The following is a 20,268-nucleotide window of genomic DNA, read 5'->3' as shown; positions in this document are numbered from 1 at the left end:
AAAGGCAGATTCACATGCCAAGTATTGTCTCGTTATTAGAACATATTAGAATTACACATAGGATTCTTGGGATGGCTTGATTTCTCAGGAAAACAGAAATATGACCAAACAAGGGAAGATGCCCTTGCTGGACGTTTGAAAAGTAACCCAGCGATGTGTAGGCCTGCAACCGTGTTATCAAATCCGTCTTCTTCTGTAGCTAGAGGGACACCGTTCCGGTTTGGTGCAGAGCCCTTCTTCAGTGAAATGTTTTAACCCCTTGGACTGTGGATCGTTTTTACCCCCAAGTCCACACTAGATACTTACTGACTTGTCAGCAGAAGCTGGCTCTTTAAAAGGGGACTGTCTTCTAGGGTAGGAGACTTTGCTGAGAATGATGTCAGTTTCTTCCCAGACCCTTGTATCTTCCTGAACAACAGAAGAAGAAGTTCTGTTTAAATGAGAAGGAGAAGCTGGTTTATGCACCTCTTCCTGGAGTTGGGGGTGTGCTGTATGACAAAGACACTGTCTGTGTTGACCTTGGTGGCAGCCACAGTTTTGGGGCATCAGTGAGACAGGATTCATTGCTCTGAACTCTCATTCTTCTTTCTGAATCTATTTTTTAATCACAAAAATTAATGTACTCAGCTTTTATTTGTTGAAGACTTTTCTTTTGTACTTATAATAAAGGCCTGAATGCATATTGTAAATCTATAGAATTAAAAGAATACTTTTTTTTCATTGTACCAAGCAGAAGAGTCTTGTCCTCCATGCCTCCTCGATCCATGGCCCCAGCATGAGCACTGCTGCCAGTGTGGCGCCTGCACGGCCCGTGCCTGTTTCTACAGAATCAGTGTGCTTTCCGGCTCTCGTTGGTCTTTTTCTTTTTCTCATTCACAGTGGTCTCCTCTTCTGTATTTTAAAGTGGGTTTCAAATGTTTATTTGTCAGTTCTGAAGTTTACTAGCATTGGGTTAAAATCTGGGTTACTTTAAAATGTTAGAAAAGCTACCATTGTTATACCATTGGAAGTGAGGTTTTTCTAGCTAGCTGTTTAGAGTATCAGGTTATATACTCCCAGAACACTGTAAAAGTTTAACGGAGATGGGGATCCATTTCAAGCTTTGTTGTGAAGATTTTCTTCTGTGCTTTTTGAGACATGAAGAAAGGTTCTCAGGAAATGTGTCTAAGATAATTTTGAGAAACTGAGTGAAACCAGTGTCTCTCCAGGATCTTTGTGCTTTCCTCACATACCCTTTCTTGGTGGTCTCGACAGGACGAGGTGGGGTCCACTCATGAGCTGGTCCAGAGTCTCGTCTCCACCCACTCCATCATTGATACCAAGATGGCTTCAAGTCGAGTGACACTGTTTTCTGATTCCAAGCCACTTGAGTCAGAGGATATAGATAATCAAGGGTAAGTCTGCTTTTTTTCTATTTTTAATAAAAAGGTAAATTACAGAAGATGTATAATTCTGCCATCAGAACACATTTTGGTGGGATTCATTCTAGGCTGATTTGTTTTTCTTTGTGTGTGCATGTGTCTGAGGGCTCTTCACTTACCTGACATTACAAGGAAGTATTTACTTGAAATAAAATACAGGATGCATTTTTTAACAGCCCTTAAATATTCTTCAAATACCATGCCATTTTCCATAGGTTGCTTTTTGTTTTTTAAGGGACTTGAGGCCACTTGGCTTTCTTTTGGTGGCCAAAACAATAGAGCAGAGCCAGAGAGTTTGTGGCTGTCCAGAAGCCACGTGCCTTGGCTCTGAAAGTTTTATTTAGATTATGTTGTACTATCTCCTGTGGGTAGGTTTCCACTGATGTGTGGCTTATGTGAATTCTTTTTCAGTCTGGATTGGAGATTTGTATGCCTTTATGCATAGTGGATGTTTGCAAAACATTGGTTTTGTTGTATTGATTTATGACTCCCAGTAAAATGTATCTGAAAATTTTGAGATTATCTAGTATGTAATTTGTTATACTGTGCGTAAACTACCTAGCACAGTGCCTGATAGATACGAAGTGTTCGCTGAAAGATCACTCTTTTATAATGAGTGTTATGAGCTGTTTTCATTTTTGCATATCCTTCTAGTCATCCTTGTCTACAAGAATATTGCCTTCTAATACAGTTACAGTTTAAATACATAATTTTATTTCTATATTCTGAGCATTTTCTTTTTCTATACAGTCTTTATGTCATCATTATTTTGTTATTATTGGTGTATTCTTTTTGTTTGTTTTTGAGACAAGGTCTCACTTTGTCTCCCAGGCTGGCGTGCAGTGGCATGATCTTGGCTCACCGCAGCATTGAACTCCCAGGCTCAGGTGATCCTCTTGCTTCAGCCCCCCAAGTAGCTGGGACTGCAGGAGTGTGGGAGCTTTCAGCCTGTCTCCTGTGTCCTTTCAACCACTCCTGGCTGAATTTTTTTTAACTGTTTTCTAGAGAGGAGGTACCACTATGTGGCCCAGGCTGGTCTAGAACTCCTGGGTCCAAGGAATCCTCCCGCGTTGGCCTCCCAAAATCCTTGGATTAGCCACGCCTTTTATTGCTGTATTCTAACTTACCCATCTCTTATTGTATGATTTTTAGTTGTTCCTAATTTATGTTTTTATAATTTTATGTATTGTGCTATGTTAAACAACTTGATGCAGTTGTGTTTCATCCTGCGATTTTAACCTCCTGATGATTCTTCGTTATCAGTTATGGCACTGGTGACTTAAAATGGAAGTTCTTCCTCCGTCAGTCCTCCTACATTTGTTAGCTGGCCTTTTTAACAAAGAACTTTCACTTCTCCCCTTTATTTCAGTGTCACTGGTGACTAATGCACTGGTGTTTTATTCCACGAGTTATTTTCTATCACTGTCATTATTCTTTCTAATGCCTATGCTGTCCCAGATTCGGCTGCGGGAGCCTTCAGCCTGTCTCCTATGTCCTTTTAACTGTCTCTGTTAGTCTTTGAGCATGTCTTACTTTCTGACAGAACAAGAGGATCCAGGCTTATTTTATCTTCTTTCTACTTTGGGCCTGGAATTAGCCATTTCTCTTAAGGATCATGTGTTTTTAGCTTAGAAGTTGATGAGATTTCCAAAAGATCTAGAAAACACTAACATCTTTTTTGAGCAATTGTTCTCTAAAATTAGATTAGTCTTTTTAAAGGGTTATTCATTTATTCTCTCTCTATATTTTTTGAAGTGTGGTATTAGGGAACCATGCCTGAGTTTGCGTATTTACTCTTCCAATGTTTATCAGATCATTTTTTACCTCTGCTATGTCATCCTAAACAATTCTTCGACATTTTCTATTTCTTTGTATTTTCATTGACTATATTGTCATTTCTAGATTTGCTGATGAACCTGCAAATTGAGTTCTTTTGCATTTCCTTGGTAATAATGTAGGCTGTTGATGCCAAAGGAAGAAAAACAAATGGACTTGAAACTAATCGAATGCGTCAGAAAGCCATTTTTGCAGATGAAGATGGATCTGGAGATAGTGGTGATGAAGAAGATGAAATTTCTGAAGGTGACAGATTGGAAACCATCTTTAGTGATGAGGAAGCAGAAGAGTAGGAAAATGCTGAAGTGACTGGTCACTATATGACTGCTAAGGGCATCAAACGAGGGAAATTTGAGGAGTTGGAAGAAGCCAGTGAAGTAGATTTGCCAGCATTTGCTGTCCGTGACAATGAGCTTGAGAGGAGCTCAGCAGAAGGGAAAGTGGAATAAGCTGGAGAAAGCAGTGAGGAAGAGGACTGCACTACAGGAGAGAGGGGCATTTCAGGATCAAAGACTGCTGGAGAAGGTAGTAAAGCAGAGCTGTCACCAGCTAATCCCCGGAGTGACCCTGTAAATCTGGAGAAGTCTTTGTCGATGAAGAAAGCAGCCCTCACCTCTTTGTTTCTGGGCATTGCACAGCTGATGAGGCATTTGCATCTGAAGAGGAATCTGAAGAAAGCTCTGCACTCAGTGCAGAGGAAGAGGACGTGGAAAATGAGGACCCTTTTAGGAAAAAGGTTTCAGAGCCTTCTCAAGTGGGCAGTGGTCAGAAACTGGGGTGAAGAAACTTAATTGGTGAGACCAGTGATGTAGAAGATTTACTCAAAGAAGAAGATTGCAAGGAAGAGAAGAATGATTCCACAGAAGCCTCGGGTAAGCTTAAATTGAGTTGGTTGCTGCTATGAACTTGACTCTCAAAATGGTACCCAAAGGAATGTCTACATTTGGGGGTCTGTTGATTCTAAGATTTTGGTAACTCTTGAAATGCTGCATTGTGGATGGATCTCGGGGGAGGGGAGACAGGTAAACAATTCTAACTGGTGGTTGGCATTCGTCATTTCAGGTGCCCTCAAGTGGAAGGAAGACCTTTCCAGAAAGGCGCTAAGGCTTTTCTGAGGCAGCAACAAGCAGCTCCAAACCTCCGAAAGCTTGTTTATGGGACAGGTAAAGAATTCTGGTTCAGAGCTGGAGATGTTTCAGTTTCTCTGATTATTTTCTGAAAAGGAGATAGGGAATTGGTTGGAGTATTGGGCTGGTATTGTTGACATCCGTTATTACTGGCCATCACATTTCCTATTTGGCAGATGTCTTTAATCATCAGCTTACGAGGACCACACATTGGTCTTGTGAAGTACACTTCTGGGTTTGCTGTAAAACTCGATGCAAGTCGTGTCCATCGCATCATGTCATGTCCCTTTTTAAAAAGTCATTCATGAGAAATTTTTTGCAGAATTTAGTGCCAGAAAAATATTTCTGCCCTTAAAAGTATTTGTTTGTTCCTTTCTGAGAATGAGAACCCTGTATAACACATTCGGTTCTTCCTTTTGCCCTTGTCCTCTGATTTTACGCTTTGTTAAGCATACCTATATGTTCTTTGCGGTAGAATTAATGCCAAAATAAACATAGAGTGGTGAACTTTACATTGTGTTCCCTGGTTACTGCACGATGAGATCAAGGCCACATGGTGAGACACTTGGGCTCGGCACACTGAATTGGGAGGGTTGTTGTGTACTGTTCGTTCAGCTTTTGTCTAGCTACTTTCAGTGATGAGTGGCTCAACACCCTTTAGAGCTCTTCTTTAATAATCAAAAGCTCTGCTTTTAAATGTCCCTTCCCTCCTTGACCCCTAATATTCTAAGTCCTCCTCAACTGCTTAGCTGCTGCCATGCAGGAGTGCAGGAGCCCCCACACATGTAGAGCAGTAGCTTCCTGGCCTCTCTTTACCTGTAGCTGACCTGCCCTCTCAGTGCCTGACTCATATGTGGCCATTGCCATACCCACCACAGACAGAGGCCCTTGGTTCCTGAGTTGGAAGAATCGTGGCCTAACTGGATGAAAACAATGAGTCCTCTAGGGCTGTAGGTTTTGTTCTCACTTTTCTCATGGTGTTCTCTTCAGTGACAGAAGATAATGAAGAAGATTATGATACCTGAGAAGAGCTTGGAGGGTTGTTTCATGTCAGCCAGCCTGACAGAGCGTGTAAGCACAAGGCTGACTCTTTGGACTGCTTCAGATTGCTTGTGGAGTTGCCCCGTGACTGGGATTTAGAGGAGGTAAGGCTGGATAATACGTTTGATTTATTAGAGAGTTGTTCTAGAATAAGATTATCTGATGTCAATATTCCGTACCTGTTGTTGGTTTCTTATTTTTATAGGATGACAGATCATCCTCCCAGGTACTGTGGTGGGCACTTGATGCATTCTAAGCAATAACACATTCTGAGTTTAGTTAGTCCATTGCACAGCCCACGGAGGACAGGTTCAGCTTCCAGTGTGAACAGTAGCGCCAATCTTTATTTTGAAGCATCACACATACATTTTTATACATCTGATGTATTTTGTGTCTTATCACTAGGATGTATGTAGCATCCCTGAGTTAACATTTATAGTTTCTGCTATTTGTAAGCATCCAGAAATGTGTGATACCTGTAAATGTTCTTCCTGCAGCTCACCACTTTGTAGTCACACTGGAATTCATTCAGTACTCAAACGCCACACAGCTTACCCTCCTCTTAGGCCTTTTCTCTTTCTCTCTCTTTTTTGAGTCATGGTCTGGCTCTGCATTCCAGGCTGGAGTGCAGTGGCACGAGTGTACGGCCCAATGCAGCCTCGACCTCCTGGGCTCAAGGGATCTTCCCACCTCAGCCGTCAGAGTAGCTGGGACTATAGGCACGAGCCACTAGGCCTGGCTGCTCTTTGCATTTTTTGTAGAGACAGTGTTTCACCATGTTGAGCTAGTCTCAAACTCTAGGCTAGAGTGATCTTCCTGCCTTGCCCTCCCAAGAGTGCTGGGATTACAGGAGTGAGCCATTGCATCACCCCTTTTCTCTATATTCTCTTCTGGAATGTTCTGATCTTCCAAAGGCTGCCTTCTTTTTTGTCAATTCAGTTTGGCTTAGGTGTCACTTCTCACAGAGGCCCAATTGCTCTCATCCTGCCTATTGTAATTTTCCAGGTAACACTGAATGCTCTTTATGAGATTTCATTTAACCGTTTTTTAATGGTGAAATTTAATACAGATAGAGAAAACCAAGAAAAACGAATTGTTTAACTTAATGGGTTGCCAGAAGGTGAATACCCCTGTACTCAGCACTCAGGCTGGGAAATCAAGCTTTGCTGCCTGATTGTGACACCAGCCAGGGTCCTCTTCCTCCCTGTGGAAGGAGGTGTGGTCCAGCCTCTTGTGGCGACTCTTTTGTTTTCTTCCTGGTTTCCTCTTCCGTGCTTCCATAAGCATCGTAGTTTACTTTTACCTGATTTTTATTACAGACTTTCCATCTGTCTTTTCAAATTTGTAGTCAACAATCTTCCTTCCTATTTCTTTTTTTTTTTTTTTTATTACATTTTATTTAAGAAACCAAGTCGTTGGTCTGTAGAGTTTCTCATGTTCTGGATTTTGTGGATTGCTTTGCATCCCTCTGCAGTGTCTCAGGCCCTCCTGTATTTCCTGTGAGTGTGTACGGAGCATTACTGATAGAAATTCTGTGATGACTGGAATGTATATCCGAGGTGTGGGTTGTGGCTACTTGTGGCTACTGGGTACTTTAAATGTGGCTAGTGAGACAGGAGAACTAATTTTTAAGTTTTATTTAATCTTAATTAAGATGAATTTAAATAGCCACATGGTTGTATTTACCTGATGGATGAAACATGTAGCAGTTGGACAGGATTTAAATTTGATTTTTATTTTTCAGCAAAACTTCTTCCCAGGTGGTGGTGTTTTCCTATTGGGAGGCATATAAAGACAGGTTGTGTCCTTTTAAAGGCATGAGATGGAGAGATGGTCTAATCTGCCATACGCTGCCATACACTGGGGCAGTGGCGAGTGATTTGAACTTCATGGCATAGATGGAAACTTCCAGGTTCTCTTGGTGGTAGGCAGAGGCCTCAGTTTTTAAGAAACTCCCCAGCTTCCACCCTGCCAGTGAGGATGTTGATTGAGGTGATTGCTATCAGTTTTAAGTAGAAAAGATTGTTTCTTGATGTTGAATTTCAGGTAAGGAATCTAGCTCCTGCATATCCTAATGGTGGTGCTTGGGCTGAGACAGGTCTAGAGAGCACGGTCAGAAAAGGGGCTCAAGGAAGTAGCTGTGAAAGACCCCTAGGGTGTTTTCTGCTCCCCTCTCTGCAAATCCCCTGGAGGGAGATCCCATTAGTCACTATGGGGGTGTGTGTGTGTGTGTGTGTTCATCACTTATTTTATTTTCATTTTTGTTTTTCTGTATAAAGTCTGCAGACTTTCCAACAGTACCTTGATGTTTCCTGAAAGCAGAGCTGATGCGCACACTCTAGGGCCTGAGGCCTCAATTTGGTGGTATTTACTCGGGACTGGTGTATACCTACAAACTGTGTGATGGGGTCAGGCCAAAGAACACTAGTTTCTGTGTGAAAAAGACATTTCGTTCAACTGGATGACAGGCCAAGTCTAGTGGAGAAAAGGTCTACTCTGCCATAGCATGGGGCAGCAGCCTGCAGTTCAGAAGACTGTTGTGTGTCTGGAAGTTTCCAGAGCTTCCAGTTGCTGGCAGAGGGCCAGAAGGTAGGACGCATTTGTCTGCAGATCAGAGGAGGAGGTCTGTTCACCCCGACGTGATGTTGGCCATGTGTGGGCCCTTGAGTTTTCAGGGCTGGATGTCCTGACTGACACTGCCATAGGAGGGTATAAGAGGCTGAGAGTGACGCAACTGTAGGCTGTGGGGATGATGTTCACAGGAAGCCTCCCTGCTGCCTGTGGCAAGAGCAAAGAGTGAAATGCTTGGGGCTGGGAAGAGGCAACAAAAGCCCACAGAGTCTATTCTCAGTTCATCTGCCATCCTAGTCCTATCATGGCCTAACATCCTTAGTTACCGATTGCAGAGGAGATTCTGCACATTTGTGTTCATGTGGCCTTGGATGTAGACAGATTCACATTGGTGCCCCTGGCATCTGTGCCTGCATCTGCAGTTTCAATGGGCTCAGGAACAGGCTAAAGGGCCTCCAAGCTTCCTCCAGTTTCCTTGTATATGCATGTGAAACATACTCTCTTGACCTGGGTTTTCCTGCCTTTTCTTGCCAGTTGGGTCAGATCTAGCTTATTAACCAGTGTTTTTTGAGCTTTAATAGAACTGGCTCAGACCAGTTGGAGACCTGAAAAGGGCTATGTGATAGACGTTTTTTTAGAGTAGTTTCAAATGTGCAGCCAAATGGAGTACAGAGCCCAAAGTTCCCATGTGCCCTCAATTCCTGTGCACTCTTGGGTCACTCCACTAACAACCTCCTCTACCAGAGTAAAATATTTGTTATAGTCATGAACTTATACTGACATGTCATCACCACCCAGAGTGATACCCTTGGTGACACATATTCTGAGGATTTGGAGAAATGTGTAACGAGTATGTGTATAATGAATGTATCATCATAGCTGTTATATCCTGCAGTATATTTTCACTGTGGTAAGTATCTTGTGCTCTATTTATTTATCCTCTCTTTTCCTAACCACTGCAAACCACTAATCTTTTCAGTCTCCATAGTTTTGCATTTTTCTGAACGTTGTGTTCTTGGAATCATAGAGCAGATAGCTTTCCAGATTGGCTTCTTTCAGTTAGTAATGTGCATTTAACGTTCCTCAGTGTCTTCTGATGGCTCAATAGCTCAGTTCATTTTAGAAGTGATATATTTTATTTTGTAAATATACCACAGGGTTATTTATCAGTTAAGCTACTGAAGGACAACTTAGTTCTTCCTACGTTTTGGTAGCTATTTTAGAAATTGCTATAAACATCTGTGTTCAGGTTTTTGTGTGGACATCAGCTTTCCGGGCATTTGAATAAAGACCTAGGGAGTGCAATTGCCAAATCACATCGTAAGAGTATGTGTAGTTTTGTAAGGAACTGCCCATATTAGGAGAGTCTTTACGATGGTAGAGGAGAACATGTTAACATACTGAAGAATCAGTCCACTGAAGGAGATAGAACTTGAGGATCTAGAAAGAATGATGTGACCATGATAGGTGTTAAAAGGTACGATTAGGCACTCTGAAACATTAGGAGGTATATTTGCGCATTCAGAAATTTCAAACCAGGCAACCCCAGGCTACAAGCAGCTCAGAGCTCCAAGGAGAGGGTTCGGGAGGGTGGGGGAAGACTTACATTGTGAATGTAGAAGAAAAAGAAAATACTTGATCTGGTCAAGTGCAGCAGTGGTCTCATTTGGATCATTACAGTGGAAAGTCTCTAGGTAGATGTTAGTTGATGGTTGCTGACTGGTTCAGCTTAAGTTTCCTTTTATTTACACTGAGTCAAATTTTGGTTTGTTTAAGGGGGAACTGAGTGCCCTGCACTGGAGCCATCCTAAACCTCATGGCCACCTGTTTATCTGATTATTTTTTTCACAGAGAAGACCCTTTTAAAAATATCCGTTGCCCTGCCTCGAGTGCAGTGGTATGATCAAGGCTCACTACAGTCTCAACCGTCCAGGCTCAGGTGATCGTCCCACCTGAGTGCTCCCCACCTTCAGTAACTGGGACTACAGGCATGTGCCACCACACCACCATGCTCAGCTAATTATGTATCTGTATTTGTTTTAGAGGTGGGGTTTCCCTCAGTTACTTAGGCTTGTTTCAAAGTCCTGGGCTCAAATAATCTGCCTGCATTGGCCTCCCCAATTGCCAGAATTACAGGCCATCTAAATCTTTTATCTCAGATTTGCCTTGTGAGAAAAGGAGGGATGATTTTTCTGACATGATGAGGGAGAGAAAGATGAGGTGAGTGCATTCTGTGCATATTAATTTCTCAGGGGGTGGGAAGATGATCGGCTGTTACCTAATGGGATATCTTTTCTCCTTAACTGATTTGGCAAGATATCAGAAGAGAGAAGTTGAATAAAGGAAGAACATAGAAAAGATTGGTCAAAATGTTCGAAGAACATAGAAAAAATGATGTGGTTGGAGACACAAACCTTTTATTGATTTTTGGAAAATTTAGGGCCAATTTGTTGTGTAAGAAATTTGAATTTGTGATGATACCTGTGACCGTTTTTTGATATTTTTGTGGTTCAGCTGAGTGGTGTCACTGAGCCAACACAAAGTGGGGCTCATCCAGGGATGAGATTTTGCCAGAGAAAGGACGAGCAGCAAGTCAGGGAGCTTAAGGCAATTATTAGAAAGTGACTGTCTAAAATTGCATAGGTGGAAAGAGACAGATTGGATTTTTGTGTTTGGTATTTGGGGGAAGAGGTGTGGTGGTATGTACGTGAGATGTGTTGTTCATTCTCCTAAGATAGAAAATGGGGGGATTAATGGACCGTAGTTCTGGACAAGGTGGAAAACTCTGAAAGTGGAAGTACTGGGGCAAGTTCTCTGACAGGCCGGGATGGTGTAGTCAGTCCCTTAACCTGGAAATCAGTAGAATGTTAGCATCCAGACTCAAACTTTGTAAAAAACAGGTGGAGAAAAGGAAGTCCCTCACAGTAACCGTCACCATAATCAAGACAGAATGTTTCCAGAAGAAATGGAGTTATCTGCTTTCAGCCCCAGGTGGTAGCTGTTCTGTCCTGATGATATGTGATAATAATTTGTGATCCTCATGTCTTAAAATGGAGTCACTCATCTCCAGTAGAATTAAGTCTACAGTGAAGTTGTCCCCTCATCCCCAAAGAGATAAACACAGATGAATGGGCTGAGTTGATATTTATTGCTGCCTGAGATCATGAGAGACCTGAAGTGAACTGATAGGAAGTGAAAAGTGGCTGAGAACAAGAGAATGGACCCATCTGCAGAGGATCATAAAACCAGCAGAGACAAGATCTTGTCTAAGATGTTTTCAGAAGCTTTGTCCATGAGAACTGCAAGGACTTCTCCAGACCTGGTGGCTGCTGCTATGATCTCTGCCCCAAAGGAACATCTGACCAGCATCCAAAGGGCTTCTGGACCCACTGGATTCTTCTGGAGGTACATTGGTCTCTTGAGCCATCACTGTGGTTTTTTATTTACTTTATTCCTGCCTGTGTGTAGAATGATAATTGCCTAATTGATAGTGTGAATGAATACCTCTTGACAAATGTAAATCTGAGTATATATAATTGGCTGCCATGTTACTGTGAAACCTCACAGCTTCAGTCAGTGTCAGCACAGCTAGGCAGCTTGTACCCAATGCTTATATCAGTGGGCATCGTCTACAGGCACCTAATGACTCAGGTACTTTAACAGTCACTGATGAGTGTATCTCCAAGGAATAGTCCAACAACATGGCTAGCCTGACAGACGGTAACTATATGTCTAATCCAGGGTCATACTGATTGGACATCTGCCAACCAGAGGTCATTCCCCCTGCCTGCCATTGAGCAGTTCAGAAGTGACTGGTGTGAGCAGACATGAGTGCACTTGCTCAAGTCACTCTTTGCCTTTTCCAAGGGCATCATACTTAGGATCTAGGTGATTGTGCCTTACTGGAGTCCTACACATTTCACTTGCAAATTATATTTGAAAATTAGAGTAAATTACTATTTGCTAGTCATTCACAAAACAGTTTTTAAAATTACAATTCCAGAACCCACATTAACATCCAGTGACCCATAGAAAGCAATAGAGAAGTGTATTAAATGTTCTGGCAACTATGTTGCTAGTCATTCACAAAACAGTTTTTAAAATTGCAATTCCAGAACCCATATTAACACCCAGTGATCCATAGAAAGCAATAGAAAAAGGTATTAAGAAAAATGTTCTGGCAGAGTCTGGCACTGGCCTGGTTACCCAACCTCTGGCATTGGTCACATTAACTCAGAGTTAAGAAAAATAGAAAGTCCCAGCCTTGTTACTCAAGACGTTAGGAACTATCAATTGATGTAGATAGATAAAGAATTTTAGCTAAAAAAAATTACAGTGTCATCCTGAAAAATATGTACCTCTTCCAGAGAACCCAGGAGGTTATGATGACCCCTGGAAAGCCCAACCAGCAATAACAGTGAAAGTTACATAGGTACATGAGTGCAGAAATACAGTCTCTACTGAAAATAAGTTTTATACTCGGCAAGAATTAACAGGATATACGTAGAACTTTTGCTCATGAAGTAAAATCAGATATACAAATTACATATGGTTTAGGGGTTAATGATGGTGAATTCATTATGCTTACAGGAGGCAAAGGAGGACCAATGACTGGAATAGCCAAGAACTCCAGGATTCATGATGAACTAATTGCTAGAGCAAAAATATCCAAGATCTTCCTGACTTATGATGGGGAAGGGGTAACAGAAGTTGGATGAGACAATACCCAAACATGATTGCCAGGTTTACCTAAACTGAACAATAGAAGATTGTAGATGATGCCATTAAGATTACTCAAGAATATGGAAGATTATTATTCACTTCTGATGGGACCTTGTAAGTCACCTGAAAAAAATTCACATGAAAAACAAGTTTTACAAACTGTCACGTTATGCTACAATATTTACATAATATACGGTACAACCCTGATCTCTTGGCTGTCATAAAATGTTTCTTACCTCTAAACCAAAGTTTCATTTTATAATTTAATTTTTTTCATTTTTCCTGTCCTCTTAGCTTAAGAAAAGATCATTGCAGGCCGGGCGCGGTGGCTCACGCCTGTAATCCCAGAATTCTGTGAGGCTGAGGCAGGTGGATCACTCGAGGTCAAGAGTTCGAGACCAGCCCAACCAACATGATGAAACCCTGTCTCTACTAAAAATACCAGAACTATCTGGGTGTGGTGGCAGATGCCTGTAATCCCAGCTACTGGGGAGGTTGAGGCAGGAGAATCGCTTGAACCCAGGAGGTGGAGGTTCCAGTGAGCCAAGATAGTGCCATTGCACTCCAGCATGGGTGATAGAGTGAAACTCCATCTCAAAAAAACAACAACAACAACAACAAAAAAGAAAAGATCATTGCAAACTTTTTGTGTGTTTTTCATATTTGCTTGCAGAGGTTTGTAACATTTTATTGTGATTATTCGTGCTTTAAGCTGAAACTTTTCTAATCTTTAGCAATTATGAAATAGCATGCTATTTCCTTTCCATATTCAATTGTATGTTCTGTATTTATTACCCTAGCTATAGGATTCTGTCTTTTGAACCTCCCCTGTAGTTAGGTATGGCCATGTCACTAAATTTTAAGCCAATAATTTGTAAGCAGTGTGCTATGAGTACCTTCTAAAAAACTTTCCTTCTTCTTTTCTCCCTCATTTTCTTTTTTTTTTTTTTTTTTTTTTGAGACGGAGTTTCGCTCTTGTTACCCAGGCTGGAGTGCAATGGCGCGATCTCGGCTCACCGCAACCTCTGCCTCCTGGGTTCAGGCAATTCTCCTGCCTCAGCCTCCTGAGCGGCTGGGATTACAGGCACGCGCCACCATGCCCAGCTAATTTTTTGGTATTTTTAGCAGAGACAGGGTTTCACCATGTTGACCAGGATGGTCTCAATCTCTCGACCTCATGATCCACCCGCCTTGGCCTCCCAAAGTGCTGGGATTACAGGCTTGAGCCACCGCGCCCGGCTTCATTTTCATTACAGTAGTCTGGAGTGAAGATCCAATAGCTGGAGATCAATAGTCATCCTACATAATGCAGTCAGGAGTGACGGGCAACATGGTCTGTTAACTCCCTGACTGGGAGACAAATTCACAAGACTAAGAACCTTACGTTAGTTCAAGCAATATCCCAGCACTTACACACAGTGTGCAGCATGTTTGCTGAGGGCTCAGGTATTAAATGGCTATTGAATGGATAGATGTATTAATTGGTTTACTCTGGAGTCATAAGTAAACAAGGTCTGAGCTCATTTCACAGAATCAAACTCCCTATTAATTCAAATCACACTAATCTAATTTGTTTCTCTTTGCTCTCTCAGACTTGCCAATGTCATGGACGGATAGGAATTTTTCTTAGTTTACTTCAATAGTGCTTTAAATCAAAATGTTTTAAAGTCTGTTTTTATAACAGTGCTTCCCAGTAATTTCTTGTTTAGAAAGTTCAGAATTCTTCCATTTTTAAAGTCATGGATATCTTTTTGATTGTGTCTGTTGTTAAGTGCAGGAACTATTTTGTAACTTTAAATAGACGTCATCTCAAGTCTACAAGAATTATCCAAAATGGGACCTAAAGACCTTTCTAGGGTTTCAGACACTATTAATGCAGATTGTAGTCTGAGGATTGTACTTGACATTGGTTACAGAAACTGAACTTTCTTTTTTTTTTTTTTTTTTTTTTTGAGACAGAGTTTCGCTCTTGTTACCCGGGCTGGAGTGCAATGGCGCGATCTCTGCTCACCGCAACCTCCGCCTCCTGGGTTCAGGCAATTCTCCTGCCTCAACCTCCTGAGTAGCTGGGATTACAGGCACACGCCACCATGCCCAGCTAATTTTTTGTATTTTTAGTAGAGACGGGGTTTCACTATGTTGACCGGGATGGTCTCGATCTCTTGACCTCGTGATCCACCCGCCTCGGCCTCCCAAAGTGCTGGGATTACAGGCTTGAGCCACCGTGCCCGGCAAAACTGAACTTTCTTGAATTCTTTTTCCTTCCACTGTGGTTTCTTGCATTTCAGCATATCACCTATCTTTGTCCTCAAGCTTCACTGAAATATTTTCAATGGAATTAAATTAAAGAGGAATCATCCCTCCCATGTTTTTGAAATGACCCTTTGCTTCCTATAATAAATGATTCTTCTGATCCTTTTTGTAATTACTTATGTTAGAGTTTGTAAATATTCATACATTTTACAATTGCATATAATTTTCTTCTTAATAAATTTTTCCTCTTTCCCTAAAGTTGTTGTTATTTCTCTTAACTCTTTATGGGAAAAATTAAGCCCATCTTTCACTTTCTGGATATCCTTATTTATAATTGAACTCTGTGATTTTTGGTCAAATTGCATTTCAAGTTACCCACTTTTAGGGAAGCTATTAGTGTATCAGGTTTTTTTTTTTTTTGAAAAGTCTGTTAATATAAAGGTCATCAAAAGATCTCTTCCTAAACGTTTCCTCTACCAGAAATATCTCTGGAGTCACATGGCCATTTTTCCCTTCTTGCTTTTGTAGGACTCCAAAGCTAATCTCTTCTCGATTTAGATTGCATGCATCTGTGCCTTTTGGGGGCCCTTGTGCATTCATTCTTCCTTCTCTTCTAACCTCAAAAATGTGTTTTCTCTGTTGGCTCTTCCCCTTTAACATAGAAGTATACTCATGGTTTTGTTGAATCTTGAAATAAAAGGCTTTCTGTAGCACATATCTCCATTTAACTACTACTACATCTCTCTTCTCAGCCAAATACATGGGAAGAGATCTGCTTAGTTTGTACCATTGTTTTCTCACCTTCAGTTCACTGCTTTACCCACTGCCTGACATGTAGCTCACTCTCACACATGCACAAGCCCAATCACTAAGTTGCCATGGCTGATTTGTAGCTTTCATGCCCTCCTAGCAAAATTTGACTCTGTGCATTGGGATATTACTTACTGAGTAGCTATTGACCAGGCACTGTGCTAGGTGCTGCTGTTACAGAAATGAAGTCAGACATCATCTCCTTTCTAATGACTCACAGGAGCAGCCATTCCTGATTCCTAAGCAGGTCTCTTGACTCCCAGTGCTCACTTTTGCAAGCTTTACTTAATACCATGTAAATCACTCTATTCTCCAGGTCTTCTTTCTTTCCAATTCTCCTTACTATACACAACTTCTCAAGGCAATCACTTCCATACCTGTGGCTTCAGTTGCATCCTCCATTCTCTGAGGACAATAGAATTTTAAATTTAAAATGTTAGATTTATTTTATGTAAGATTCCTCGTTTGCTATAACCATAGATTCAGAGTTACTCCATGAAAGTAATAAATAAAAAATGGTGATATTCTTAACATGTAAATTTTAGGAAATTTCCCCAGTTACTCTTAATGGTTGGATTTAGTATTTGTGCTATTTTTGAAAACATATGTTTGGATGTCACAAATGGACTTAGCCTACAGTGATTTATATTCAACTTTGATCAGAGAGTTCCATTTTAATGTGACACTGAGCGTAAAAAACTGTCTTTTCCTCCTTAGCAATTTCTCTTCCTACATTCTCTGACAGGAGAAAGGTACAACTCTGTACCCAGTCTTCCCCAGCAGAGCCCGAGCAGCCCTGTTTTTCCCTCTACTTCCCTGCTTTCACATCTCATGACCAAGTACTTCCTATTCTGTCTCCCCAATAATCACAAAATTTTTTCTTCCACTTTTGTCACTGCCACTGCCTTTAGCATCAGTCTTCCTTTAGATAGTCTCTTAATTGGTCTGTTGCTTCCTTCAGTCCTTCCTTATTATACAGACCACTGCACACACATCTGACAGAGACTCCTCACCTTTGTATGGTTCAATGACTCAAATTTTCAGAATAAAATTAAAACTACCCCAGCATCCAATTTGGGGCCGAATAGAGGTGGGTTTGTATCTCAAGTTCATACACTGTTGAGTAATGTGGTCTCACAAAACTGAACTTCTTAATAAGCCTTTGTTTATCTGCCTACCCTCATTGAGATTGGGACTGTTTCACACATACAGTGTCTGGCATGTAGAAGGGACTTCATCAATGCTGAATGAACAGGAGGCATTTTAAAATTCACATCAAAAAAATATATCAGTCCATAATGTCACCTCCCCCCACAAGCTTGACTTCTGCCTGTACTTTCTGATATGGTTTGGTCATGTCCCCACCCAAATCTCATCTTGAATTGTAATTCTCATAATCCCCACATGTTGTGGGAGGAACCCAGTGGGAGATAATTGGATCATGGGGGTAGTTTCCTCCATGCTGTTCTTGTGACAGTGAGTGAGTTCTCATGAGATCTGATGGCTTTATATGTGTTTGACAGTTGCTTCTTCACATGCTCACACTCTGGCCTGCCGCCATGTAAGAAGTAACCACTTCCCCTTCTGCTGTAATTGTAAGTCTCCTTAGGCCTCCACAGCCATGTGGAATGTGAGTCAGTTAAACTTCTTTCGTTTATAAATTACCCAACCTCAGCTATTTCTTGATAGCAGTACGAAAATGGAATAATGCATTTTCTGATAATCACGCTTGAGGAATTGGGGAATTCATAGTACCTGAGATCAAATACTGGCCCCAGCCTGGGAAGTCATGTGACCTTGGGGAGATAACTTACCTTCTCCATCTTAATGTCTTCTCTAAAACTGGTGAGATTGTTTCTGAGGGCTAAATGAGCATAACCCACTTGGAACACTATCAGGCACATACTGCTTGCTAGGTGTTCAGTATTCATTTTTATTGAGTTAGGACTGTGGTAACCCACTTTACGGCTCTTGATTTTGTATAACAAAGTCATGCTTAGTGCTTTGTTAGTAAAAGAGAGAAAATCTGAAAGTCCCTGCCATCAAAGGAAGAAATGGGAGAAAAGGAAGTTGGTAAGTTTCAGCCCTTTAGAGCTTGTGGGACAAGTTAGGTTTCTATTTTATGGAGAAGGAGGTGGAGGCAGGATGGGTTCCAAGGTGTCATTCAAGACACACAGCCGTTGTAACTCTTCAGTGAGAGTAGAGCTAGGGCCCCAGGGATTGCTGTGGTCAAGTTGCAGACGAAAACCACCACTCATTGGAAGACAGGAGAGCAATGTTTCAGGTGTATCTACATTGAGTCAGCAAATAAAAGTTCAGCTTGGTTGCTAATGGGACCCACTCTGCTAACTGCCACTTTGTATAGAACTCCTAGAGGAAGATGGCTTCCAGTAATGAACCGCCCTGTTTTTAGGACTAAAAAGCTCAGGAAGCTGGTGGGGGATGAGTGAAAACCTTAGTTCCACTGGCACTGAAGGAGGGGCCAGGAGAGCAGTGGCATCATAAGGCACAGGGTGGGGCAGCCCGGGCAGTGGGGGAGGGGTGGCAGCCAGGATGGGGCATTGTGAGGTGTGGGGCGGGGCATTGTGAGTCACGTGCCTGGGCTTCCACCTGGGCCAGTGGGCTTCAGTCTGTAGTGACTGCAGAAGGAGGAGCAGCTCCTTTTGTGCTCTCTTCAGGTAGTAGTTGTATCTCTCAGCGCTTGTTGGGTTCCCAACCTATTAACCAGTTGTTTTTGACCCTCCCAGACAAGTCAACTCAGGAGAGGCGGCAGGGTGCGGGCCTTGGCCCGAGCCCCGGCTGGGGCCGGGCTGTGGGGTGGCCAGGTGAGCCGCCGGCAAGACCATCTCTGAAAGTGCGGCATAGCCTCGGCCTAGGGCAGCAGGAGTGCCTGGCCAACACTGTGAGCGGAGGCACAGGTGGCAGCAGACAGGAGTAGAGGCGCCCCATGGGGAACATACTGAGCTGCTGTGTGTGCCCCAAGGTCTGCCAAGAGTCAGACCAGGATGAGGGGTCAGGGTGTCCTCCTGAGTCTAAAATCTGTGAGGCAGCAGCTGAGAACACCGCAGCAGCTGAGGACACCACAGCAGCTGAGGACACCACAGCAGCTGAGGACACCACAGCAGCTGAGGACACGGCAGCTGAGGACACCACAGCAGCTGAGGACACCACAGCAGCTGAGGACCCGACAGCAGCTGAGGACACCACAGCAGCTGAGGACACCACAGCAGCAGCGCCCACGGCTGCTGCCATAGAAACTGCCGAGTTGACTGTTGAAGCTGGTGAGGACCGTCCTGTGCATGACATCTGTGATGGGGAGATGCCTGAAGGTAAGGAGGTGATGGTGCCATCTGCCCTGGCCACCCCTCTGGGTGCTGGTGTCTTCAGGGTCCCCTGGGTGTCATCCCCTACCTCAGGCTCCTTTTTGCCTGTAGCCAGCTTTTCCAGGGCTGGTCAGAAACAAAGGCTGGCTCTGCCTTACGTTCCTTTTTCCACCGCTTAGTCTTTCTCCACGGAGTCCAGTCAATTTCTTTTCTCCTCCCTTCCCAAACACCCAGTTCTTGCTCCCTCATCTCATTGTCTCAGGCTGGCCTGGGACCATTTATTTATGTCTCTTCTTGTCTGTAGCTCTGTTCATTATTCTGTGGGATTTTGTTGAGGCTTTTTTGGAATATTCTCTTCCTTTTTTCAATAAAAACTCAAATACCCCAACTTTCCAGTACCCATCTCATTCTTTTTTTGTATCTATCCAGATGGTACCTAAGTGAAGGTACCAGGTAAGTGCCTAATTATGTCCTTTGTTAAAGTAGCTAAATCTCAGGACAATTCATACTGAAATATTTGGGGATTTCTTCTTTGAAATCAGAGTGAAGGTTTCCATGGGAGAGATGATAGGATGTTTTTTTTTTTGTTTTGTTTGTTTTTGTTTTTTTTTTTTTTTTTGAGACGGAGTTTCGCTCTTGTTACCCAGGCTGGAGTGCAATGGCTCAATCTCGGCTCACTGCAACCTCTGCCTCCTAGGTTCAGGCAATTCTCCTGCCTCAGCCTCCTGAATAGCTGGGATTAGAGGCATGTGCCACCATGCCCAGCTAATTTTTTTTGTATTTTTAGTAGAGATGGGGTTTCACCATGCTGACCAGGATGGTCTCGATCTCTTGACCTTGTGATCCACCCACCTCAGCCTCCCAAAGTGCTGGGATTACAGGCTTGAGCCACCACGCCCAGCTGATAGGATGTTCTTAATGGCTTGCTTTAAGTCACTAAATTTTTTAATTAGCTGAATTTTTCATGTGGCCTAATTTTTGTGTCCTTTTGTACATGAGTATTATTTCACTCCTATGTAATAAAAACAGAACGTCAACTAGGTCAAAAAAAAAAATCCAAGTTTTTACATTTTATTTTATGAGATTTATCTTACCAGAGAGTTTAAATTATAAATTGTTGAAATTAATTTTTTAATGGAATTTTCTCTGATTGTACATAGTAGT

General features: G+C 42.3%; 1 protein-coding gene across 3 annotated transcripts in view; it reads left to right on the top strand.

Annotated features, from left to right (window-relative positions):
- Positions 1-3,569: 3,569 nt before the first annotated feature.
- LOC104651708 (cyclin-Y-like protein 2) overlaps positions 3,570-20,268 on the top strand; it is a 46,479-nt gene continuing 29,780 nt past the window's right edge. Inside the window, exons 1-5 of one of the 3 annotated variants that reach the window (XM_074382189.1) lie at positions 3,570-4,129; positions 4,320-4,420; positions 5,375-5,529; positions 10,897-11,401; positions 12,587-19,110. In XM_074382189.1, the coding sequence (XP_074238290.1) occupies positions 18,729-19,110 (382 nt within the window). In that variant the 5' untranslated portion in view covers positions 3,570-4,129; positions 4,320-4,420; positions 5,375-5,529; positions 10,897-11,401; positions 12,587-18,728. Of the gene's footprint in view, positions 4,130-4,319; positions 4,421-5,374; positions 11,402-12,586; positions 19,111-20,268 lie in introns of all 3 variants that reach the window. The other 2 variants (XM_074382188.1, XM_074382187.1) reach the window with 2 other exon arrangements.

Source organism: Saimiri boliviensis, chromosome 12, assembly GCF_048565385.1.
Source record: "Saimiri boliviensis isolate mSaiBol1 chromosome 12, mSaiBol1.pri, whole genome shotgun sequence".
Lineage (NCBI taxonomy): Eukaryota > Metazoa > Chordata > Mammalia > Primates > Cebidae > Saimiri > Saimiri boliviensis.
The sequence above is the reverse complement of the archived record's forward strand: the minus strand, read 5'-3'. Positions and strand labels throughout refer to the sequence as shown.